Below are 20,432 nucleotides of genomic sequence, written 5' to 3'. Positions count from 1 at the left end.
GTGATCATTTCCTTCATTCTCATTACCTTAGCCCTTTACACCCTTAGACTGATAAGCATCTAATTTATCCAGGATGTATCACCACATATTAAGGTAATGAGAATAAAGAAAATGATCACTAACTAAAAAAGCTCTTGATTGTTAAACAAATTCTCGTCATTAGCAACTTAGTAAATGTATAGAGAACAGTGTGGAGAATATGCATAATGATGTTAGGTGTAAATAATAATAATAATAATAACTTTATTTAAGTGTCAGTGTATTTTAGCACTGCTGTGCTAATTGGGGACACTGTAAATAAGGAAACAAATATCGTAAATGAACAGAAACTCGTTAAAAACCCCAACTGGTAGGAGGCAGACCAGTTGGCTATTTACAAAGCGTGCAGGAGTTGAATTCGGGGCCACCGGAGACAAATCCATCCAGTGGCAGGGAGGAGGACTTGAACCCGGGACCTTCGGCTTACAAGTGCAGCGCCCTAACCACTAGGCCACGCTTGCCTCCTAAAAGGTTAAAGTGTTATTGAGGGGTGATACTGAAAGGAAAAATTAGAAGTGGAGCACATTACCAGAAATTAGAAGGTAGTCGTCCTTAGGGGTTTGAAGGTTAATGAGTGCAAATGCTTTGGAATTTGGATGAACTTTCATTTTGCAATAAACTTTTTTACAGCTGTTCAGTTTGTGATGGTCAGCTTGCTCAGCTGGTTTGGTTATTTTGAAGCATTACATGGAGGAGTTGAGAGAGATTAGAGACTGAGAAACTACTACATTTTATAGTTCTGCTTGAGTCGGTTGGCTTTTGGGTGAACTGGAAGATCTTTTATTGCACACTCTGTGTATGAAAGAGGCTGTTTTGTGACTAAACATCAGGACATTTCTTGTGAAAAAATGTAAGTTCCAATGTTCCCTTTGTGTGGTTTGAGGAGTTACCTCAGAATTAAACATTGCATGCTGCTATTTCAAATGTACCCAAGTGTGCAATTTGATTTACAAAACTTGTTTTTATCCACTTTTTGCACATGATCAAAAGTTACCATTATGATACAAAGAGATTCACAGAAGAAAATCAAGGGTTTCAAAATGTTTTGAAGAAGGCGTCAGCTTCTGCAAAAGCAGGTCACAGTAAACAGTTGAGTAAGGGCCAAAAGGTAATTATTTTTACCTGAATAACCAGTGACATATTATCAAAGAGCTGGCAGAACTCCAGCAGTTGCCAGCTTGTTTTGAAACCCCTGAAAAAGGCAAGTGACTTCTGATAAAAAGGTGGATTCTTTTTTTTCAAATTGTCTTATATTCCCAGTTGTAACAACAAATGTAATCTCATATTGTATCACAAGAAAGTGGCTTTTCTTTAAGTGGGGAAACACTGTTGTAAAGTTTATTTCATTTAAATTCTTCCTAAACAGAGTAAAACACAGTCCCATTTGAAGTTTATCACAATATCTCATACATTGCATGTAGCACATTATTTTTCATGTTAGGACATTATCTTGGTAAAATTACATTTGTCTAATAAATGCATATTTGTGTGCAACTGGGGCATTTCAAATCTTTCTGCCTCTTTTTTTAGGATCTTTGTAGTCAATGAGAACACTGAAAATGGCAAGACAATCCCAGCAATCACATGGAAACCAGAGGGGAAGTCTGTCTCAATTTTTGGTGTTCCTGTGACCACTGCAATCAAAATAGAAGGCATCTTTCTGATTGAAATGATTGCTGACTATTATTAACCTTTCCTAACTGTCAAAAGCTTTGCACATTGCCTAATAAATTAATAAAAAGGCTGGCTCTTTGAATTCTGTTCCCTAATTGGCTACCAGAGCAGGCAGAAAGGGCTTAGGTTAACCACTATGATCACCAAGAAAAGAATTTGGTGGCCTATTTACATAATCTGTAAAAGCTGAAAAACTCCTATTTTTACAAGATATATCTTTTCCAGTAGGTCTTACTGCTTGGGAATCTTAAAATGCATGTTAAGGATGATAAAAAACACTAAAAGTTTCATTACAAGTTATATTGCAATTCTTTTGAACAATAGAAAGATAAATCCGTCATCAAAAGAGCTTTTTTAAGTCAGATGACAGGGAATTGGCCTTGTGCAAAAACAATTTGCCAAAATCCAGCCATATTGACTCTACACTTGGTTAACAACACATATATATTTCATGTGTAATAACTAACAGCAACGACTTGATGGTGCAGGATTTTGTTTTGTGTTCCTCTGCTTTACCTTTTCAAATTCATTCTGCAAAGGGTTCTGCAGATTACTAGGTTCTGCATTTTGTACCAAATATTCTGCTACTGACTGTATAAGCTCTCTAATTCCAGTATCTGCCTTTGCAGATGTTTCAGCCTTATGTTGAAATTTGCAATGAGGGAAGCCTTTCTCTATGTGATTACAAAGTATTTTTTCAGCATCTTCTTTTTCTACACTACAACACTCTTGATCAATCTTGTTCCGTACTAATACCATGGCAGCACCATTAGTATGCTTTTTAGCATCTTTGTAGTAGCTCTCAATTTGACTTAAGGATTCTGTTTCATCACAGTCATAAACCAAGAGCACAGCATGACTTCCCTGGTAGTGCGGTCTAGTCAAAGCCTTATGTCTCTCCATTCCAGCTGTGTCCCACAGGTGAATCTAACAAATCAGTTAAACAAGAAACAAAATTACCCTTCACAAATTGAAATTAATTCAAAACAAATGTTCTGTTGTCTAAAGTTTCTTTGGAGAGGTAAGATAGGGAAAGGCTAACAACAAATTTATTTAATTTAATCATGATGAGATTCCTTTACATGAAAAAACAACCCCAAAAAATGTGCCTTGCTATCAGGCTGCACAGCTCATTTGTTAGAACTAAACCCAACTAATATCAGGGAGGCAGGGGTTTGACTTTCATCAAAGCCTGAATTTTTTTCAGACTTCTTTTCTGCAATTTCTTCCTTTGCACCTCACCCACAAGAGTCATTTCTCCACATTCAGCCTTCCAATTAGCTATGTTACTCAATGACAGAATAGCTAGGCAAGAGATTTGTATGTAAGATTTATCATTAACCCTTTCACTCCCAAGATCTATTTAGTAATTCTCTTTACTATCTGCCATACAATTCCTATGATGTTAGTTCAGAGAATTTGGTATTGGATCAACTAATTATCCCATGATTGATATTCTTCTCTATTCTTATCACCTACCTGCTTGATATTGTATTGATATTGTAAGGAGAAATTCTGTCTTGGTCACTTGTGGGAGTGAAAGGGTTAAGTGTTTCGACAACTTGAGAGCTACCTCAACATATGTACCTTAAAAATAATTTGGTCATGTGTTCTGAACTCTACCCCTTCTGTGATTAAAAAGACATTACCACATGCAAAAAAATCGTATTCGTATCCACCCTTTCTCTAACTTCACCACAGACATGCATGTTTTAACTCAAAGAAGATATGAAGTATCATCTTCCCTTGCGCAAAACGATACGGCGATCACTAGAACCGATCATTGCCTCCTATTCCTACACTTTGATTTATTTCTTACTATGATAGTTTTCTCTTTAACTTGGACTTCGACCTTGCTTTCTGGCAAGTGTTTAAATTCCAAGGTATTCTCCTTGAATCCATTTCCAAGAACTCGATGAAATATGGACGTTTTACCAACTCCACTCATTCCACATAAAGAAACCTTGTACACATCTAGTTTCTCACTGCCGCCTTCAGCCATATCCAGATTTTCTAGTGAGAATTTGGTAACTCTCGATTATGAAAACGATAGATATTCACTTCGAAGCGTGTAGTAATTTCTGCCATATTGCAAAACAAAGAATATTCGTTCCCAGTCTATCGCTCTGATGACTTAGAAAACGGCAAGGATGCTAAGCTTGATCAGACCTTGTACTAACCTTTACATCTGGGAAGGAAGATCAGACGATTAAATTACTGATAGGTCGGTGAGTTACTATTTATTATATCAAAAAAGAAATAAGCTCCTCGACTAAGGGGTGACGAGCACGCGAAATCCAAGCGATTTTGCCGTTCTTTTGTGTAATGTTGTGTGAAAAATGTCTTCCTTCGCGTGACGTAAAAACTTGATATTTAACGCTGGGAAGTTACAATTTCTGGCACTGAGCATGCGATTGTGGAACTTTTGGTGCATTCCAGCCGCATTTTATGTCCAACCAATGGTTCGAGCTCATAGAGGTTTGACATACTCTTGTGGCCACGCTAGTCTTGTGACAGACGAATCGTGGTCTGATCATTAATTGGAATGAATCTTTATTTATTAAATAAATTAAATGTAATATAAGCATTATGCTTCGGAGTATTTTCATTGTGCAATTTGGCCAAGGCAACCTCTGGCAGAAGATTAATTAGGAAGAGCTTAGAGGAGATGTTTAAAGTAATCAGTATGTGGGAGGAATGACAGGGTACTCTTCGGTCATTTCTGAACTGAATAAATTTTTTATACATACCCAACGTGTCTCAGCATGGACACACTATCATCACCCTCTCTCCTTAAAGACAGAGATTTGAAACCGATTCTTAACTCCTTCAGAGGAAGATAATTATTTGAATCTTTTAAAAAAATTTTTAGAATTCTAGCTATAATATTCATGCTTTATCCAGTAAACAGGTAATGATAATACTCAAACTTATCAGGTAGAAGTGTTATCTTGGTCTAACACAAAACTCTTGTAACTGATTTGCAAGGAAATGTTTAACAGCTAGAGGGGAGAATTAACTATCAGATCATGGGTTAAGCAAAGGGAGTGGAATTTAAGCTATTTACCTCCATTAAATGCATGATTGGCATTTCATTTCTCCAGGCTTTATTAATTTGTTATCAGCCACTGGAAAATATGTTCACAGCTAGACAATATTAAACTGATGAAATACCAAATTCTCTTAATTAATTTGAATAGAAGAGATTAGTCGCTTGAGGGGGTTTAAAAAATGAAAACTTAATAAACAATCTCCATTGATTGCTATGTTTGACAACAACGCAACATGTTATGTTTTTGTCATTGTGTTTATTTAAAAAGATTTTTAGTATACTTATGCTGGGAATATTTCATTTTTACTTACTCTGCTTTATTTTTCCTTTATAAATGGATTTATGGAGGTTTTGCCCAATTACAATGTCATCCCTTACCATCTTTGCATGTTGTGCCCTTGATAGTAAGACAAATTACTCCTACCTTTGCCTGTTTTCTCCTTAATACATCATATTAAGTTTCAATAAACATACAAGGAAACAAGTTGAAAGATTCAGGGACAGACTGATAAAGGTTGGGACAAACTTGTTTAAATTAAGGGGTGAACTTGGAATCAGGGAAAACCCCCAGATACCTCATTAGTGTTGTTACAATTTATGCAAAAGTTCTGAAGGGTTCATTAGTGACAGATTGATTGAATTTCTTTTTGTAGCAAAGATGACCTAAACTTAGGTGGTACATGCACTTCCAAGAAGATTTGTTTTGCAGTCAGGCTACTTGATCAGTTCATCTCAGTCCTATTGGTGAGAAAATTTTATGTTGGAGTGTAGAGTCTGCTATGGTCAACACTTACAAAGTAGTACTATGTGGCAAGACCGGAGTAGGAAAGACTTCCATTTTTCAGCGAATGTGTGGATCAAAAGGCACACTGAAAAGTGGAAAAGCTGTTCAAAAGACAATGATGAATCACGAGCGTCAAGTGATAGTTAAAATAGATGACAGTGATAACACAGTTCAGGTATGGCTCTACCAAGGAAAATTAGTCATTATCTTGTATGTTCTAGCTAAAATTGGTTTTGAAAAGTTCTTTAATTTTTCATTTGCCTTTGAACTAAAAATAATGGATGGGTCATTTGTTATGGGAACGAAAAGGTGGATTGGCTGGTGCAGTTTCATAATGCCTGCTCCCCCCTCTTAGAGTGGGGTTTTGTTGGTCCCTCCAGTGTTTTCTGCTTTTGTAGAAAGGAAAATAGAACACACAGAAAACATGACTGTTCAGAAATGGTTTCAGAATTTTATGTAGCCTCTCATTTTCAGGCACACCAAAAAAACATGACTCCTTTCCAGTTGCTCTGGTTCACCCACCCCCCCAATACTGAATGACCATACCCCAAGTACATTTGTAATAAAAGAAGTTAACACACTTGGCTGAAAAAACTTTCATTACAAAAACAGATATTTGTTTCTCTAAATCCAAAGTAAAATGTTCCACCCTCTCCTCATACCTTGCCCCCCTTGCCATTTCTGATCTTGCCTACATTAGGAACAAAGCATTAAGTTCAGGAGGGAAAACAAAATTTCAGTTGTTTTAACCTGTAACTCCCATAAGTGACCAAGACATAGTTTCTCCTTACAATGTCAATACGATATCAAGTCGAAAAGTGATGAGAATAAAGAAAAATATCAATTAGGCAATTAATAGTTGATCCAATCCCAAATTCTCTGAGCTATCATCCTAAGATTGGATGGCACACAGTAAGGAAAATTACTTTTGAGATCTTAGGAGTGAAAGCATGAAGGGAAAAGGGGAAAATTAAATTGGCAAGGGGTGTACACAAAAATCGGTTAGTGTCACCCCTTCATTCATCACTTTAATTTATTGTTTTAAATATTGTATAGTAGTCTGCTACTATTTTAAAGGAAGATGCCTTGTCATGATTGGCTGACAATTCCCTGTCACAATCAACTCAAAAATAACAAATTTAAAGAAAAAGATTGGCATGAATGAGTGCCAAATCAAAGTCAACAAAACAATTTGATATTTGGAGAGGGGAGCAAAGGGGTATCATGATGAATCTGAGAAAAATTCACATGTCACATATACAAACAGTATTTCACCCATCTTGGTTGTTTATTACAGGAAAACTTTATATCTCACCTTTCCTCATCTTTCTGTAACATTAATGCATCATATTAATTAATTTTTGTCTTAATTATGCATGACACATCAACCCTTTGCCAACCTCTTTGAGTACTATGAAGGAAATACCTCTATTGAATTCTTTTAGAGGAGGGATGTATGGGACCATGGCTTTCATTTGGAGCATTGGCATCAGGCACACTGTACAGTATCAGCATTTACACCAGCAGACACAACTATCCACATTCCCTCTTGGTTATATTACCAACAAATACAATTAACCTCAATTCTTTCTGCTCGCATAGGTTGTTGATTCAAATAGCCTGCACCAGCACCCCAAGCAATGATAAACTTGTACAACATGTCAAAATATGTGTTCTTTTTTTTTTCAATTTCCAGTTTAATCTATGGGACACTGTTGGACTCGAAGAATATGCCCAGTTAACAAGGTCTCAGTTCTTGTTGAGCCAAGCTGTTCTGTTTGTGTACAGTGCAGATGATAGGGATTCTCTCAGCCAAGTAGCTGACCTGCTACAATTTGCCAAAATTAATGCACAGGGAGCTTGCTTTATTTTGATTACAAACAAAATTGACATGACAGAAACTGTCAGTGCAGATGACATCAGTGAGTGTTTTCCAAACAATCCTTTCACACTTACATTTAGAACTTCTGCTTTAACTGGTGATGGTATCCAGGAAATGGTACAATCAGTGGCTCGGCATTTGTTCCGGAAAGCCACACCCATGAAATCAATAGGTCGCCGTACTCCACGTGGTGGAGGTGCAAGCTTTAACAGCTCCAGCACTCATTGCAATAATGGGTCATTGGAAGTTATACAGTTGAATATAGAAGAGAAACAGGTACCTCGTAGGAAAAAGAAATGCTGCCATCATTAAAACAATAGCAAACTTTGTAGACAAAATTATTGGTGAAAATGTTGTTCATTGAAGAATTCTGTGGTTGCTTCAGTACAGATCTCTCAGCTAAATCTCAATGGTCTGAACTATTTCTTTAGAAAGAGAGAATTTTTTTTGTTACTTTACACTACTCTTGTGCAATTACATGACTGTACATTTTTTAATTAAAAATCCAAGTATGTCTCCTACAATATGGATGAACAAATGAATATGGAAGTGATCCTTGCAGTTATGAACACTACTTAAGAAGTAGTGAAAATAAGGCCTGAAAAAAATTGAGGACTATAGAGGATTTGAACTCATTACCTCCACAATACCACAGTGCAGCACTCTAAGATGGCTACCTTACTCGTTTCTCCAACTGTAATTCACAGATGATTTTCATATATTTACAGTCATGAATGAACAATTGTCCATGCAGTGCAAGAAAGCAATTGGATTTTTCTGGCAGATTTTGTCAGTTCTCAGATGTATAACCCTTTTTGCCTTAACATTAGTTTGTCTTAACATCAGTATACAATTTCTCCATATACTGTTCTCTATACATTTCCTAGTAGTAGTACTGAGTAGGACAATTATGGCATTGCTATCTGATTCAGTAGTGATACAGTGAGGAGAAATTGGATGCTGGTCACTCTAAGGGATTTGAGGCTTAATTTGGTACTCAACCTGGGATTCATGTTGAATAGAAAAACAGCCTTGAGCATCATATCAGAGATTAGAATCTATAAGTATTTTCACTAGAGGGTTTTGTACATATAACTGGTGGTGAAGGTGTATTAAAGAAATAAACAGTGCAAAAAACATAAAAATTCAAAAGCAAAAACAAAAGAAATATTCAGTTTTATGAATATTTGTTTGAAGGACATGCATTTTCAACCTTTAAATTTGTTTTTATTGTAATTCACTACAAGTTATGCCAGGATTTACTTTCATTGTGTTCTGTTTATGTGAAATTTTACTATAAAAAGAAACAATTTATAGAACAGAAATCATTTTCATCTTGTATCTTTCATCTTTTATTTTGTATACATAATACCTTGATAAACGCTGGAAAGAGAAAACAATGTTGTTGTTGTCTTTTATGTTGTTGATCTTATGGTTGACCATTATAGACTGTACCACCAGGGTTTGTATGGGTCTTGGAAAACCTGGAAAGCTGTGGAATTTTATTTTGACATTTTCCAAGACTGGAAAGTCCTGGAAAAAGACTACGGGTCTTGGAAAGTCCAGGAAATCTGCTTAGTTGAGCAATAAAGTTTTCAGAATATACATAATATGAAATGTACATAGACCATAAGGAGAATTTATGTTGAAGTCTTGGGAATGAAAGGGTCAAAGGTGAAATTTGGGCCCTAAAAAACCACTCTGAGGACTGGAATAGTCCTTGAAATTTGTTCCTGAAAAAAGGTACAAACCCTGTACCACCCATCACTCCTGTCTGGTGCTTATTACTTGACAACAATACTTAGTAGGGCACATTTAAAACAACTAATTCACAATGTCAAACCTGACTGTTAGAGGGAAAGGGAAATTTCAAAACAAGCCAGTGAGAATTGAAAGTAAATGGCAGCAAACCGTGGGGAGGAGAAAATGAGGTTAGTGAAGAAGTGGCAATTTGTGTACATTCTGCACCTTTTTGGTTGAGAAGGTAGCAGAAGTATCCTAAATAATGTCAGAGTAAAGTAATTAAAACAAATCTTTGAAATGCTTGACAACTTTCAAAACTTATGTGAAAAAACTTCCCTGTCACTATTTCTCAATGCAGTCAAGTTTAACCCTTCAACTACCGGACCAAATTTGTAATTCTCCTTTCTGTCAACCCTATGATTCTCATGATGTTAGTTCAGAGAATTGAGTATTGTATCTACTAATTATCCCAAAATTTGTATTTTTCTTTATTCTCATCACATATCTGGTTGATATTGTATTGATGTTGTAAGGAGAAGTTCTGTCTTGGTCACTTCTGAGGGTTGAAGGGTTAATTTAACTACTCAACATACTTGACTGAGATGTGAATAAGACTTTGTCCTGGTTCTACTGAATGCAAAAAAAAATCAAACATTGGGCTCTTTTCAATCGATTGTCACAAAACCAAAGTACCGGTCATCACAAGTACCCATCAGAACAAGGAAATGTCACAAGGAGGCAGGTCATGAGCAGCTAAGTCACAACTGGTTTCAGTTTTCCATCTGACTGGTTGTTAGGTTACTGAAGAGGCAAGGGTGTGCTTTCAAACAACACTCTTTGTATTAACAAATGGTTTACTATACCTCTCTTTAATCATATTGGTGCCAAAAAATTACTCAATCCAGTAAATATTAAATTTCTTTTCTGTTTTCAAACAGGAAGACAGGAAGAATCTAAAAGTTATTTAGTTATCACTTGTACCTTTTTTTTCATACATATACATACCTTCATTTATGGAAAAAATTATATATATTTTGATGGTGGACACTGAAGACTACCAGGCAGATTTAATTACAGTAATAATTGTTTCACTAAAAATGACCTCAAAACATCATTAAATATTGCTAACTTTATTTCATGACAATCATTGATGATGTACAATTAGGATTTACGGTATAACTCACTTTCCACGGAAGAAAAGCCAACAATTATAAACTCTAGCTCTTTAAAATAAAAAAATCCAAATCTAATATTAAAACATTTCACTAATATGACAATCTAAAAATTGCTTTTATTTTAAAATATTCTTACAGAATCCCAAATTTAATTCACAAATATTTTGAATTCCAAAATTTTTACATTAGTAAACAACATGACATTTTTATTAATTGGAAGAAATATTAGTAAGGCTGGTTTGTTAAAATAAGAGTGTTTCTATCACCTTGGAAAGATGCTGGTTCATCAACCAAAAATTCACATTTTAATCCCACTTAATAAGATTTATTGTTTTATTGCTATCAATACACATAGCTTGAAAGGTATAATTTCAAATTATTATTGTTTTGGGTAATATTTGCAATAAAAGGAAACAAAACTCTTCTCTATAAGAGTTGTAGTTCAGTTACCCTATGCTATAATTAAAGCTCTACAATAACAAATAATCTTGTCAGCAACATGAGCTTTTAGTGAGAGAAGAAAAAAAATTAGGCCTGTCAATCAAACATTGACATCCATGGTTGCAATTACATAAATTTTGGTTGTACTAAAGAGGAATGAGCTGTGCTAAAGCATAATACATATTAAATGCTTCAGAACCAGCCTATTTTAAGTTTAAATCTTTTTATTTAACAACAAAATTTGATTCCATGGGAAATCCCTTTTAGGGTGACCCAGTACCAGGCAAACCCATTATGCAAGTCCAAAGAAATCACGAAAAAAAAAAAAAAAAAACATTGGTGCTGAACAGAACTTGCTGACAAACTTTTACTGTTATTTCTCTGACTTGTATGCACACTGTCTAAACCAGGAAGAGTGTGCTTTAAATCTAACACAAATTTCAAAAGTAGGTTTGCATAAGGCTAGTAGGCTGGTCATGGCTGTTACAAACCAATTTATGAAAAAGTTGAGACAAAAGTCTCTTCAGAAAACTCATCTCTAAGTTGAATATTTTAAATGTTTATAGTTTCAGAATAAACTTTGCAATGTTAAGGAATCCTTAATCATCTGTGCTCCTTTCAGCTTATATCCATTCTATTCTTTACTATTTTATACTATATAGAAATACTCTATGGTTTCCTTACAGTTGAAGAAAATTTGTCAACTGCAGAGAATGCTTCATGCATTGTAATGCACCTTCTTGTTAAAGGTAAGAAAAAGTTAATTAGTCTCTAATTAGGAGAACCCCATCCACACTAATCTGTAATTGTTTGAAATGCAACGTTTTTCTCATTTTCAAAACAATTTGTGCCCACACATGGCATCATACACATGTATAAGATGAACCAACTTGAAAATAATACCTTTTAAATTATAACCCTCAGGCATAATAATTTGCTATTATGAGCCTGTGAAATAAAAAATTGGTGCCATCTCAGATAACTTTGCTTGAAGACAGGCAATTTGGTGAGAAATAAACCCAAGTAATGAGACAAGAGAGTGAAACACCTGTCGTCCATCTTGAATAAGTTTATAATATTGTGCAGAGTGTATTGAAACTGATAGTGTGATGTCAGCATTTTTGAAAAGTTCCATTTTCTTCCTTCCACACATACAAGCAATTAGCAGCATTTTCAAAAAGTTCCACTCTGGAAAGCACTTTTCAAAAGTTCCATTTTCATCAAATACATGTGGATAAAAGCCATATTCGTAAAGAAAAAGCTGTGTTTTCAAATGAAAACTGATACATGTGGACGAGGCCTAGGACTCTAATATCATGAACAGCAACCATTTTTCCACTGCCATACCATGGGTTGAGGGGCCTCTAACTCCAAACCTTTGTTTGATGAGTCTTTGTCAATTCCTTTTTGTACTAACAGCTTAGCAATGGCATTAAAAGCATCTTGAATACCTTCCCCTGTCTTTGCTGACATGAGCATGTTAAGTTTGCAATCATTTGCATTGTTAAACATCTCAATTGTTTCATTAGATATCTGACTGTTAAGGTCTTTTTTATTGCCAACAAGTATCTTTATAGCATTGGGAGAATATTCTTCCAGATCCCGTATCCAGTGGCCTAAATAGTGTAATGATGAAGGTTCGTCCACACTGTACACAAAAATTGCTGCATGAGACCCACGGTAATAGTTATTGGTTATCGTCCGAAATCTTTCCACTCCAGCCGTGTCCCAGACACCAAGCTGTGAACAAAGAAATAAGACTGAAAGATTAGAAGGATTATTCTCAAGGTGGTTCTTTGTACATATCAGCACTCCAAGTTGCAGTTGTTTTCATTGCCATGGCATAATTAAAACTGACAGTTACATTACTGTGTGCTTATGGTACACAGTGAAGTTTGAAATACAAAGTGAGAACAATATTTATGAATCCATACAGTGAGTCAGATGGGTTTGGAAAACACTTTATATTTCTGCAGAATATCTTAGCATGACTGACATACATATATGTTCCTCTTCCTGTTTTAAGACTATTTAACACAAGCTCAAAGAAAATAAAAGGTTTGAACTTTCATTTGCTCATGAAAATAATAGTAATCAGCCACAATTAACACAATTTTTTTACAAAATGGAACAGTTTTAGATTTTGGCAAGCTCAGTTGACCAATAATGATAGTTATACATAATGATAATAGGACTAAGTGGAGTCCAAGTCGGTCTGTAATCAAAGCAGTGATAAACGAAATCGAATGACTTCATTGTAAATATACCATAGTCATTTACAGCCAATTAGGTACCGTTATAATCTTTCTAATAAATTACCCATACGTCAGATTATCCCTGTAAACATTAGAATTAAGAAAGAATTAATGAACCGACACATTTGTTTTCATTAATAATCAGCTGATGGTCATAGGCTAAGGTGTCGGTAAATCTTACAAACTAGCTATAGGATTCTCGCACTTAATATTATCTACTAACGCGACATTTTTCAAAACTGAAAAACTACAGTGCAAGTGGACCATTATTTTCCTTCTCAGTATGATTACATCATACACTACTATCGATCTTGTTGATCTATTGTTTTAAATACATACCGTAACTTGTTGATCGCCAACCTTCACGTAGAGAGAAAAACTGTCGATCCCCACTGTGGTTTTCCTTCGCTCGTCAAATATATTATCCTTGGAACGGTGAAAAATCGCTGTTTTTCCTACCCCAGCTTCGCCCAACAAGATTACTTTAAAGAGCGGACCTCTATCTGCAGACAATGCCGCCATGACAGTTTATCTCCGTATTGCCCTGACAAGACTCACTTATCAGTAGGGGTGGTGGGCATAGTCTTTTCCATATGTCACGCAATGCAGGGGAATACTGCGTGACATAAGTATGAAAAAAAAATTTGTGTGAAGCACCTGTCATTTTCGATTGATTTGTCTAAAATGAAAAAAGAATCTGAATTTTGAATTTAAAAAAAAGTTTTTGAGTAAAATCAGAGTCTTAAACTCAAAGTTCCACTTGATGGGAAAAATATTTTCATTAGCCATCAAACTCTACCTCACCCCTCCATAGAGGACGTGTAGGACGTGTGTGAGCCCGAGATTCTTTGAATGATCGTGTTTCCATATTTAAATCTTGTATCGCCATTACTAAGCAAGATGAGTGACGAAGAAAGTGTTCCGTTATATAAAATCGTGTTGGCTGGCGATCTTGGTGTGGGAAAAACCTCCATATTTCGCAGATATGATATCGACAAGTTCTCAGATTACAGGGAGCCAACATTTGGACTGGACAAATTGAGCAAGGTCATTGAAGTCGATGGAAAACGATTGAAGGTTAGTGTACAAGCTCTCATTTTCCTGGCATAGTCTAGATCCTCTTCTTTTCGTTCACTTCTTTTTTTGTGTATGTGCTTCTCTCTGATAAACGCAAACAAGTAAAGATCTTCGTTCCTTTTGGTGCTAACCTCAAATTATTTACATGTGCTCAAACGTTTTTCCTAACTTGGGTTTAGGATCCAGATCTGTAACTCGGATAACATTATTTTATGTATGATCGATTTATATAATTATAAGCGATTTTAGAAATGAGGAAAGAAATAGATAAATGATTTCATAGTGGTGTCCACTAAATAATCGGAAAGTTTCCCATTGGAAAAGTTGGGTAGCATACTAAACCCATCAGTAATTGCTTTATTTGTAAGAACAACTATGAGCCATTCAATAATATGGAAAAATTCTATGGACCCCCTCTCCTACGCCCTTTTCCCATCATATCTGGTTGAGAGGAAGTCATTTGTGCTGGTTGTGAATAATATCAAAATGGTAAAGTCTGTGTGCAAGCCAAGTGGCCCATCCTCTGGAAGCCTATCCCAGTTTCCTTGGCAGGAAATGACTAGGGGTATTACTATTCTCCCTGAAAGGGATGTCAGTCCATTGGTAGGTTAGCCTATCCCAGTTTCCGTGGCAGGAAATGACTAGGGGTATTACTATTCTCCCTGAAAGGGATGTCAGTCCATTGGTAGGTTACCCTCTCTTCACCCCTAGTATTCTGTCAGATTTGACCAACAGGTTGCCAGGACCCTTTTATACTTCTTGAACAGGAGTGCTTGACCTGAAGCTCTGCACACCAACTTTTAAGCCACCACACCCTCTAGGATGTGATTGATATTAAAAAATATATCAATTATCAAGGGGGCTGTTTCTAATGAGCAAATATTCTTAGTTAGCAGCATTTAAAGTCAAGTCCTTCTGTTACTATCTCCTAAGCACGATGACTATAGTGGAAGATGACCATATTATTCAAGATCCCTTGATCAAGTAGGGGATAAGAATCTCTATGATAATTTTACCCGAACTGGAAAACAAAAACGAAAAAGTTATATGTAAAATTTGAATTATAATGTCCTAATCCTTTAACTCTCAAGATCTGATTGTTAATTCTATGGTCTTATTGTAAGACATTTCCTTGTACTTACAAGAATTTGGCATTAGATCAAGACAACAACTTCCACCTGATGAGTTTGCGTATTCTCATCACCTGTTTGTTGGTTAATAAATGGAAATTATGGAGAGAAGTTACATGTTGATCACCTCTAGGAGTTAAGCAGCTAACTGATCCATCATTTTCTTTCATTTGCCAGATCATTGTGTGGGACACTGCTGGAATGGAGAGAACAAGATCACTCACTTCAAACTACTACCACAATTCTGAAGCTGTTATTCTGGTCTACGCCATTGATGACATGTACTCTCTTACACTGCTGCGAAATTGGATCTTAGATGTTAACAAGGATGCAGGGAAGGCTTTAAAATTTCTTGTTGGAAACAAAATTGACCTGGCAGAAGAAGGTTCTCAAGTCGATGAACAGTTGGCTCACAGATTTTGTGAGAACAATGGAATAAAAAAACTGTATAAAGTGTCTGCCAAGACTGGCAAAGGAGTGAGGGAGATGTTTGATGATATTGCAAAGTTGTTGCTTGCCAACAAAGAGTCCACTACAAAGGGTGAAAATACTTTTACTCTCAAAAGGGAGGACATGAATAAACAAGCTAAGAAAGAAAATGGCTGTTCATGTTGACAGAGTGTTGCGACTGAAATTAAAAAATTAAGCTATTGTTTATGTTAAATTGTTATTTACAGCATGACAGGAGAGTTCATTTGCTTAAATCTATGATTATATAATATTTGTCCATTAGAGGTGAAGTTTCACATCCACATCAGAAGCCACCCCTAAACTCATATCACAAGAAAATAAAAAAATTCCCTTGGGCTGAGTTAAACTTGTCCATGGTTGAAAGTTTACCAACATATACGTAGCATGTTTTGCTTCTTGCTTAGATTTTAATAGATGGAAAGATTTTATGTTCCCCATTAGAAATATAACAAAAGAGTAATTTTTCCTTGTATTTATATTTTTGTGTTACAATTACATATACCTATCCTTTTTTTTATACAAATTACTTGCAGTAAATGTATCTATTTATATTGTTTATTATGGACAGTCTTATCTTGATTTGGCACTGGTTTTTCAGTACAAATATATTATGATTCAGCACCCATGGTGGTCATCTTTTACTACAAATTATCAACTTAACCCTTAAACTCCCACAGTCTCATCAGCAATTCTCCTTACTGTCTGCCATACAATTCATGTGATGTTAGTTTGGGCAATTGGAATTGGATCAACCAACAATCCCCTAATTGGTATTTTTCTTTAATCTCATCACTTTTTTTGTTTGATATTGTACTATGGTGTAAGGAGAAAGTCTGTCTAGGTCACTAGTGGGACTTAAAGGATTAAGTAAAAATTTTTGAACATGTAAATAGATTGGTTTACAAGTATGAAAGAATAGTTTGTATCCCTGATGAGTGGCATAAATGTTAACAGGAAAGCCTGTAGATTTGTAGAGTTTTCAAATAGATTTGTTCTACCTTGTCTGTTGAAATACGGTCAGACCTGCTTTATACCTGCCTTATACAGTGCCACTAAATACAGGTTCAACTGCGGTATAATCTTAAGAGAGAGCAAAAAGAGGCCTTATAAGAACATCAAAGAGGTAACTACCTTTTATTACTACATGTGAGTTTTCCATATTAGTAGTAGCTAGTGAAAGTATATGACAAATAGTAAAACAGAGAGATACAAAATAGCTAAAGTAATTGAGGATTATCCAAGTAAATGAAAAGTTTTATTAAAGTGAGCCGTTATTCAAATGAAAATAGGCCATTACACTGATATTCATTCAATTAAATTTGTCTGAAATTATGCTACTCAAGTTCACAGTTGTTATCCAACCTGCTCAGTTCCATTCTTCAACATCTATATAATGAAGGCCAATATCCATCTAAAAGAACATTTTTACTTGGGTAGAGGTCTCCCACATACACACCATTACAGCCTTATGGTAACACCCCCTTCAAAAGAGAGGGTTGCAAGAGGTGTTTATGTGACACTCAATTGAGCCTAAGAGTACTATGTGGCAGGCAAATTTTACAGATAGGCAAAGTGAATTGAGATCATAATTTTGCCTTTTAAATTTGTGAGGTATCAACACTGATTAAAGGACAGGTGGTGTGTGAATTTTTCTAAAATTTGTGCATGAAATGGGATCAGGATCAGCCTTTACAATCCTCATAAGAGAATACTTTAAAAGACACAATGGCCTTATTGTTAGAGTGCAGCTGGACTCCAAATGGAGAGGATTAATCGGTTACCAACTACATGTTGGTGGAGGAAGGAAAAATTGCTATAAGTGATTTTGAAAAGCTGATGTCTTAACCATAAGCCACTTGTTAAAGCAAATTGTTTGTTTCCAGGAAGGGCTGATACTTGAAACATCAGCTTCTTCACAAAATCAAGAGCTTACACGATTTGATTTTAAGTCAGAAACTATTTTTTTCTAAGTAGAAATGAATTATTCAGGAAAAGGTTGATTGGTCAGTTTACACTTCACAATTAATTTTACATGGTGACTTTTCATCTGGACTTAAGGTTACTTCCCACCTTCAGAGGCCGAAAAAATCGATTTTTCTTTTGTTTGACTAAACTGATTACAAACATTCAACCTAACGTTACCATAAAAAAATTTAAGAAATCTTTACAAGCACCCGAGTTATTTAGGAAAACGTATTTTCATCTGAAAGTTATTAAATCAGGAAGGTGTCATATTGTCGGACCTAGGCAAATCCCCTAGGGGGAATTTTTGCGGCAACCACTCATTTATGGGCTCGATTTTCATCCTATTTCCATATATTGTTTACATCGCGCACTTTACAAAATTCACAAGTGGAAGCTCTTTGTTTATCTTAGCTTAGGGAATAACAAAAGCAGAAGAAAGTCCTTGGTGGAAAAAAAGGTGAAAATAATCCAATGCGCTTTTATAAAAAAGAAAAATATATCTTGACGTTTCGAGGCTTCAGCCGCTTTATCATCAGCGGATGATAGCATTTAATTAACTAGTCTGTATTTTTATAGAAAGGGAAAATTTAAAAAAGGTTATACAACTTTATTATATTAGTTTCGTGGCTCGTTTTCTGTGTGAATTAAACCAGCTGAACTGGTTATTAAACCATGAAAAATTGCCCTGTATTCTCCAGGTTATTATTTTTTCTAAAGTTGAAAGGTGACCTTATGATAAGTGTGTTTTGTCAGCTTTTTTTTTTTACTGGGAGATGAATCTACTTTGTTTATGTTTAAGGTCGACTACTCCTGTGTACTGGACGAAATATCACGAACTTCTTTTTTTCAATAATTCCATTTGGTAATGCCACGGATTGGAATTTTACACCGTGAACTCTTTTGTGACCATTGTAGACAACGCACTGATTTTGGCCAGGCTTGCTTATGAGTGGTCTAACTGTCCCACCAATAAAGCCAAAACAGTTGTCCAAGGGGTTCCCTTAGCTGTTATGGCATTACTGTATATTTCCAGTGAATGAGGGTTGGGATGCTATCACTGATTCCACCGCAAAATTCTGTGATTGTGTGCCTGGTAGATTTAGTCGATCATGTCGTTGTTTATCAAGCATAACACTGGAACAGGATTCCAAAAGCGAGTTATCATGTCTGAATATCGACAAGGATAGCTATGTCTCTTTAGAAAAATACAAAGAGCCTTCAATCCGCTACAGATACTTCGGCTACACGTAGGCTAAGCTTCAACGAGTCTCCTGCAGTGTTAAGCGGCGTTTGAGTATCCTGAGTAAGGTCATATCACATAGTGGAGAGCACCCTAGGAATCCTTTTCAGTGGAGGTTAACTGTTGTTAACCCCATTGTCACTGAATGAAAGACTATTTCATAGCTATTCGTGATCCTGTTCCATCAATGTTCAACGTAGAATACCGCGATTCTGCTTGCGAAATCATCGCAACTTCATAGGCGATATCTCCACGAGGGACATATACCGGTAAAAGGGAAGTGGCCGTAATGTTATGTTCAGTCATGTATTCACAGGCATTGAGTGTAGTTCTCGGTCGGACAAAAAAAGAACGAAAGTAATGACCATGCACTTTCTAACGACTCAGAGCAGAGTGTAGAGAGGGATATGTCAAGATCGAACTCGGCCAGGGCACACTTGCAGTGGCTGTTTATCGGAAGTTCTCAAAATGACTATTTTCTTCAGCCGGGGGGGGGGGGGGGCTTATTTTCCAAAGAAACTGTGCTGCTTGGTCAGTAGGAGAGTATAACAGGTAATTTAGTGTTAACAACTGAGTTGAAAAGTTGAAAACGTAAATTGGCTACCGTAAAGAGTTCAAAGGGTAACGTTTAGAGCGTTAGCCCTCAGTCAGAACGAAGGCCTAACGCTGGAAACGTCAGCCTTTAAACTCTTTACGGTGACAATTTTTTATGTCCATGATCGGTTTGAGATACCACCAAATTGATGAAGTTATGATTTCGAACTTTCAACTCGTCCTCATTTATTGGTCGCCTGTTTCCGAGCAAAGTGATAATTTGAAGATAAGGTTTTTTTCGTCTTGTCACGAGCGTGGAATAAAGACAAATTCTGAGTGCCTATGAGGAATCGAACCTCGGACCTTCGGATTCTGCGCTCCGATGCTCTACCACTGAGCCGCAGAGACACCACGGTGAGCGAGGTCGAAGTTCATATGACAAGCGTCCTGTATACTGCTGGGATCAGCAATGTCGATAGCGTAGTGTTTGTAGATAGAAAAATAAGAGAGAGGGTAAGTTTTGAGCTCGGTAGAGAAATAAAGAAAGATGTTTTTCGTCTTGTCACGAGCGTGGGACAAAGAAAATTCTGAGTCCCCATGAGTAACGCCACTCCAAGTCACGTGACGGTTATGACAGTACGCTGCTCAGTTACATGTCACGTGTAGCACAGCACACAACTTCACAGGAAGGCACGGCGGACAACGTGGACTGCAGAACTTCGAGTTTGTTTGAAATCAGACGCTAAATTCTCTACAGATATATGATTTGCTGACCCATTGGGCTCGAATTGTTAATGAATGCAACCGCCAGCACTAACATAGGTAAGTTAAGCGAACATTTTTTCTCTGTGACATGGACAGTTGGCCGTTTCAAATCACTTGGTTTAGCAACTGACGCTCTCTGCATCAAATCTAAAGCACAACGCACATTTGCAGGTTAGACATTCATCCTGAAGTTTTACTTGTTATT

General features: G+C 36.2%; 4 protein-coding genes across 5 annotated transcripts; 2 read left to right on the top strand and 2 right to left on the bottom strand.

Annotated features, from left to right (window-relative positions):
• Window positions 1-1,344: 1,344 nt before the first annotated feature.
• On the bottom strand, window positions 1,345-3,834 carry LOC113671277 (ras-related protein Rab-18). The gene is made up of 2 exons (XM_027187487.2): window positions 3,533-3,834; window positions 1,345-2,640 (listed from the first exon to the last, which is right to left on the bottom strand). Exons 1-2 carry the CDS (start codon window positions 3,713-3,715, stop codon window positions 2,176-2,178), a joined length of 648 nt encoding a protein of 215 aa, XP_027043288.2. The 5' UTR covers window positions 3,716-3,834; the 3' UTR covers window positions 1,345-2,175.
• Window positions 3,829-8,828, top strand: LOC113671278 (ras-related protein Rab-25). 2 transcript variants are annotated; one of them, XM_027187489.2, is made up of 3 exons: window positions 3,829-3,941; window positions 5,419-5,724; window positions 7,246-8,828. In XM_027187489.2, the coding sequence occupies exons 2-3, from the start codon at window positions 5,545-5,547 to the stop codon at window positions 7,741-7,743; spliced, it is 678 nt and encodes a 225-aa protein (XP_027043290.2). In that variant the 5' UTR covers window positions 3,829-3,941; window positions 5,419-5,544; the 3' UTR covers window positions 7,744-8,828. The 2 variants fall into 2 exon arrangements, with proteins under 2 accessions (XP_027043290.2, XP_027043289.2); XM_027187488.2 differs by having other exon boundaries at window positions 3,842-3,937.
• A 1,460-nt stretch (window positions 8,829-10,288) lies between these two features.
• On the bottom strand, window positions 10,289-13,605 carry LOC113671280 (uncharacterized). The gene is made up of 2 exons (XM_027187491.2): window positions 13,385-13,605; window positions 10,289-12,530 (listed from the first exon to the last, which is right to left on the bottom strand). Exons 1-2 carry the CDS (start codon window positions 13,565-13,567, stop codon window positions 12,105-12,107), a joined length of 609 nt encoding a protein of 202 aa, XP_027043292.2. The 5' UTR covers window positions 13,568-13,605; the 3' UTR covers window positions 10,289-12,104.
• A 62-nt stretch (window positions 13,606-13,667) lies between these two features.
• Window positions 13,668-17,060, top strand: LOC113671279 (ras-related protein Rab-13). Its single transcript, XM_027187490.2, has 2 exons — window positions 13,668-14,122; window positions 15,430-17,060. The coding sequence occupies exons 1-2, from the start codon at window positions 13,898-13,900 to the stop codon at window positions 15,865-15,867; spliced, it is 663 nt and encodes a 220-aa protein (XP_027043291.2). The 5' UTR covers window positions 13,668-13,897; the 3' UTR covers window positions 15,868-17,060.
• The last annotated feature ends 3,372 nt before the right edge of the window (window positions 17,061-20,432 follow it).

Source organism: Pocillopora damicornis, chromosome 3 (assembly GCF_964200805.1).
Source record: "Pocillopora damicornis chromosome 3, jaPocDami1.2, whole genome shotgun sequence".
NCBI lineage: Eukaryota > Metazoa > Cnidaria > Anthozoa > Scleractinia > Pocilloporidae > Pocillopora > Pocillopora damicornis.
Note: the sequence above shows the minus strand (reverse complement) of the source record. Positions and strands in the feature narration are given on the sequence as shown.

Excerpts from the sequence above, each read along its gene's own strand:
- LOC113671277 (XM_027187487.2), bottom strand. The coding sequence starts at position 3,715 with ATGGCTGAAGGCGGCAGTGAGAAACTAGATGTGTACAAGGTTTCTTTA. Across the intron at positions 2,641-3,532 it reads TTAAAGAGAAAACTATCATA|ATTCACCTGTGGGACACAGC; the intron begins GTAAGAAATAAA and ends CTGATTTGTTAG.
- LOC113671280 (XM_027187491.2), bottom strand. The coding sequence starts at position 13,567 with ATGGCGGCATTGTCTGCAGATAGAGGTCCGCTCTTTAAAGTAATCTTG. Across the intron at positions 12,531-13,384 it reads TTGGCGATCAACAAGTTACG|CTTGGTGTCTGGGACACGGC; the intron begins GTATGTATTTAA and ends CTTTGTTCACAG.
- LOC113671279 (XM_027187490.2), top strand. The coding sequence starts at position 13,898 with ATGATCGTGTTTCCATATTTAAATCTTGTATCGCCATTACTAAGCAAG. Across the intron at positions 14,123-15,429 it reads TCGATGGAAAACGATTGAAG|ATCATTGTGTGGGACACTGC; the intron begins GTTAGTGTACAA and ends TTCATTTGCCAG.
- LOC113671278 (XM_027187489.2), top strand. The coding sequence starts at position 5,545 with ATGGTCAACACTTACAAAGTAGTACTATGTGGCAAGACCGGAGTAGGA. Across the intron at positions 5,725-7,245 it reads ACAGTGATAACACAGTTCAG|TTTAATCTATGGGACACTGT; the intron begins GTATGGCTCTAC and ends TTCAATTTCCAG.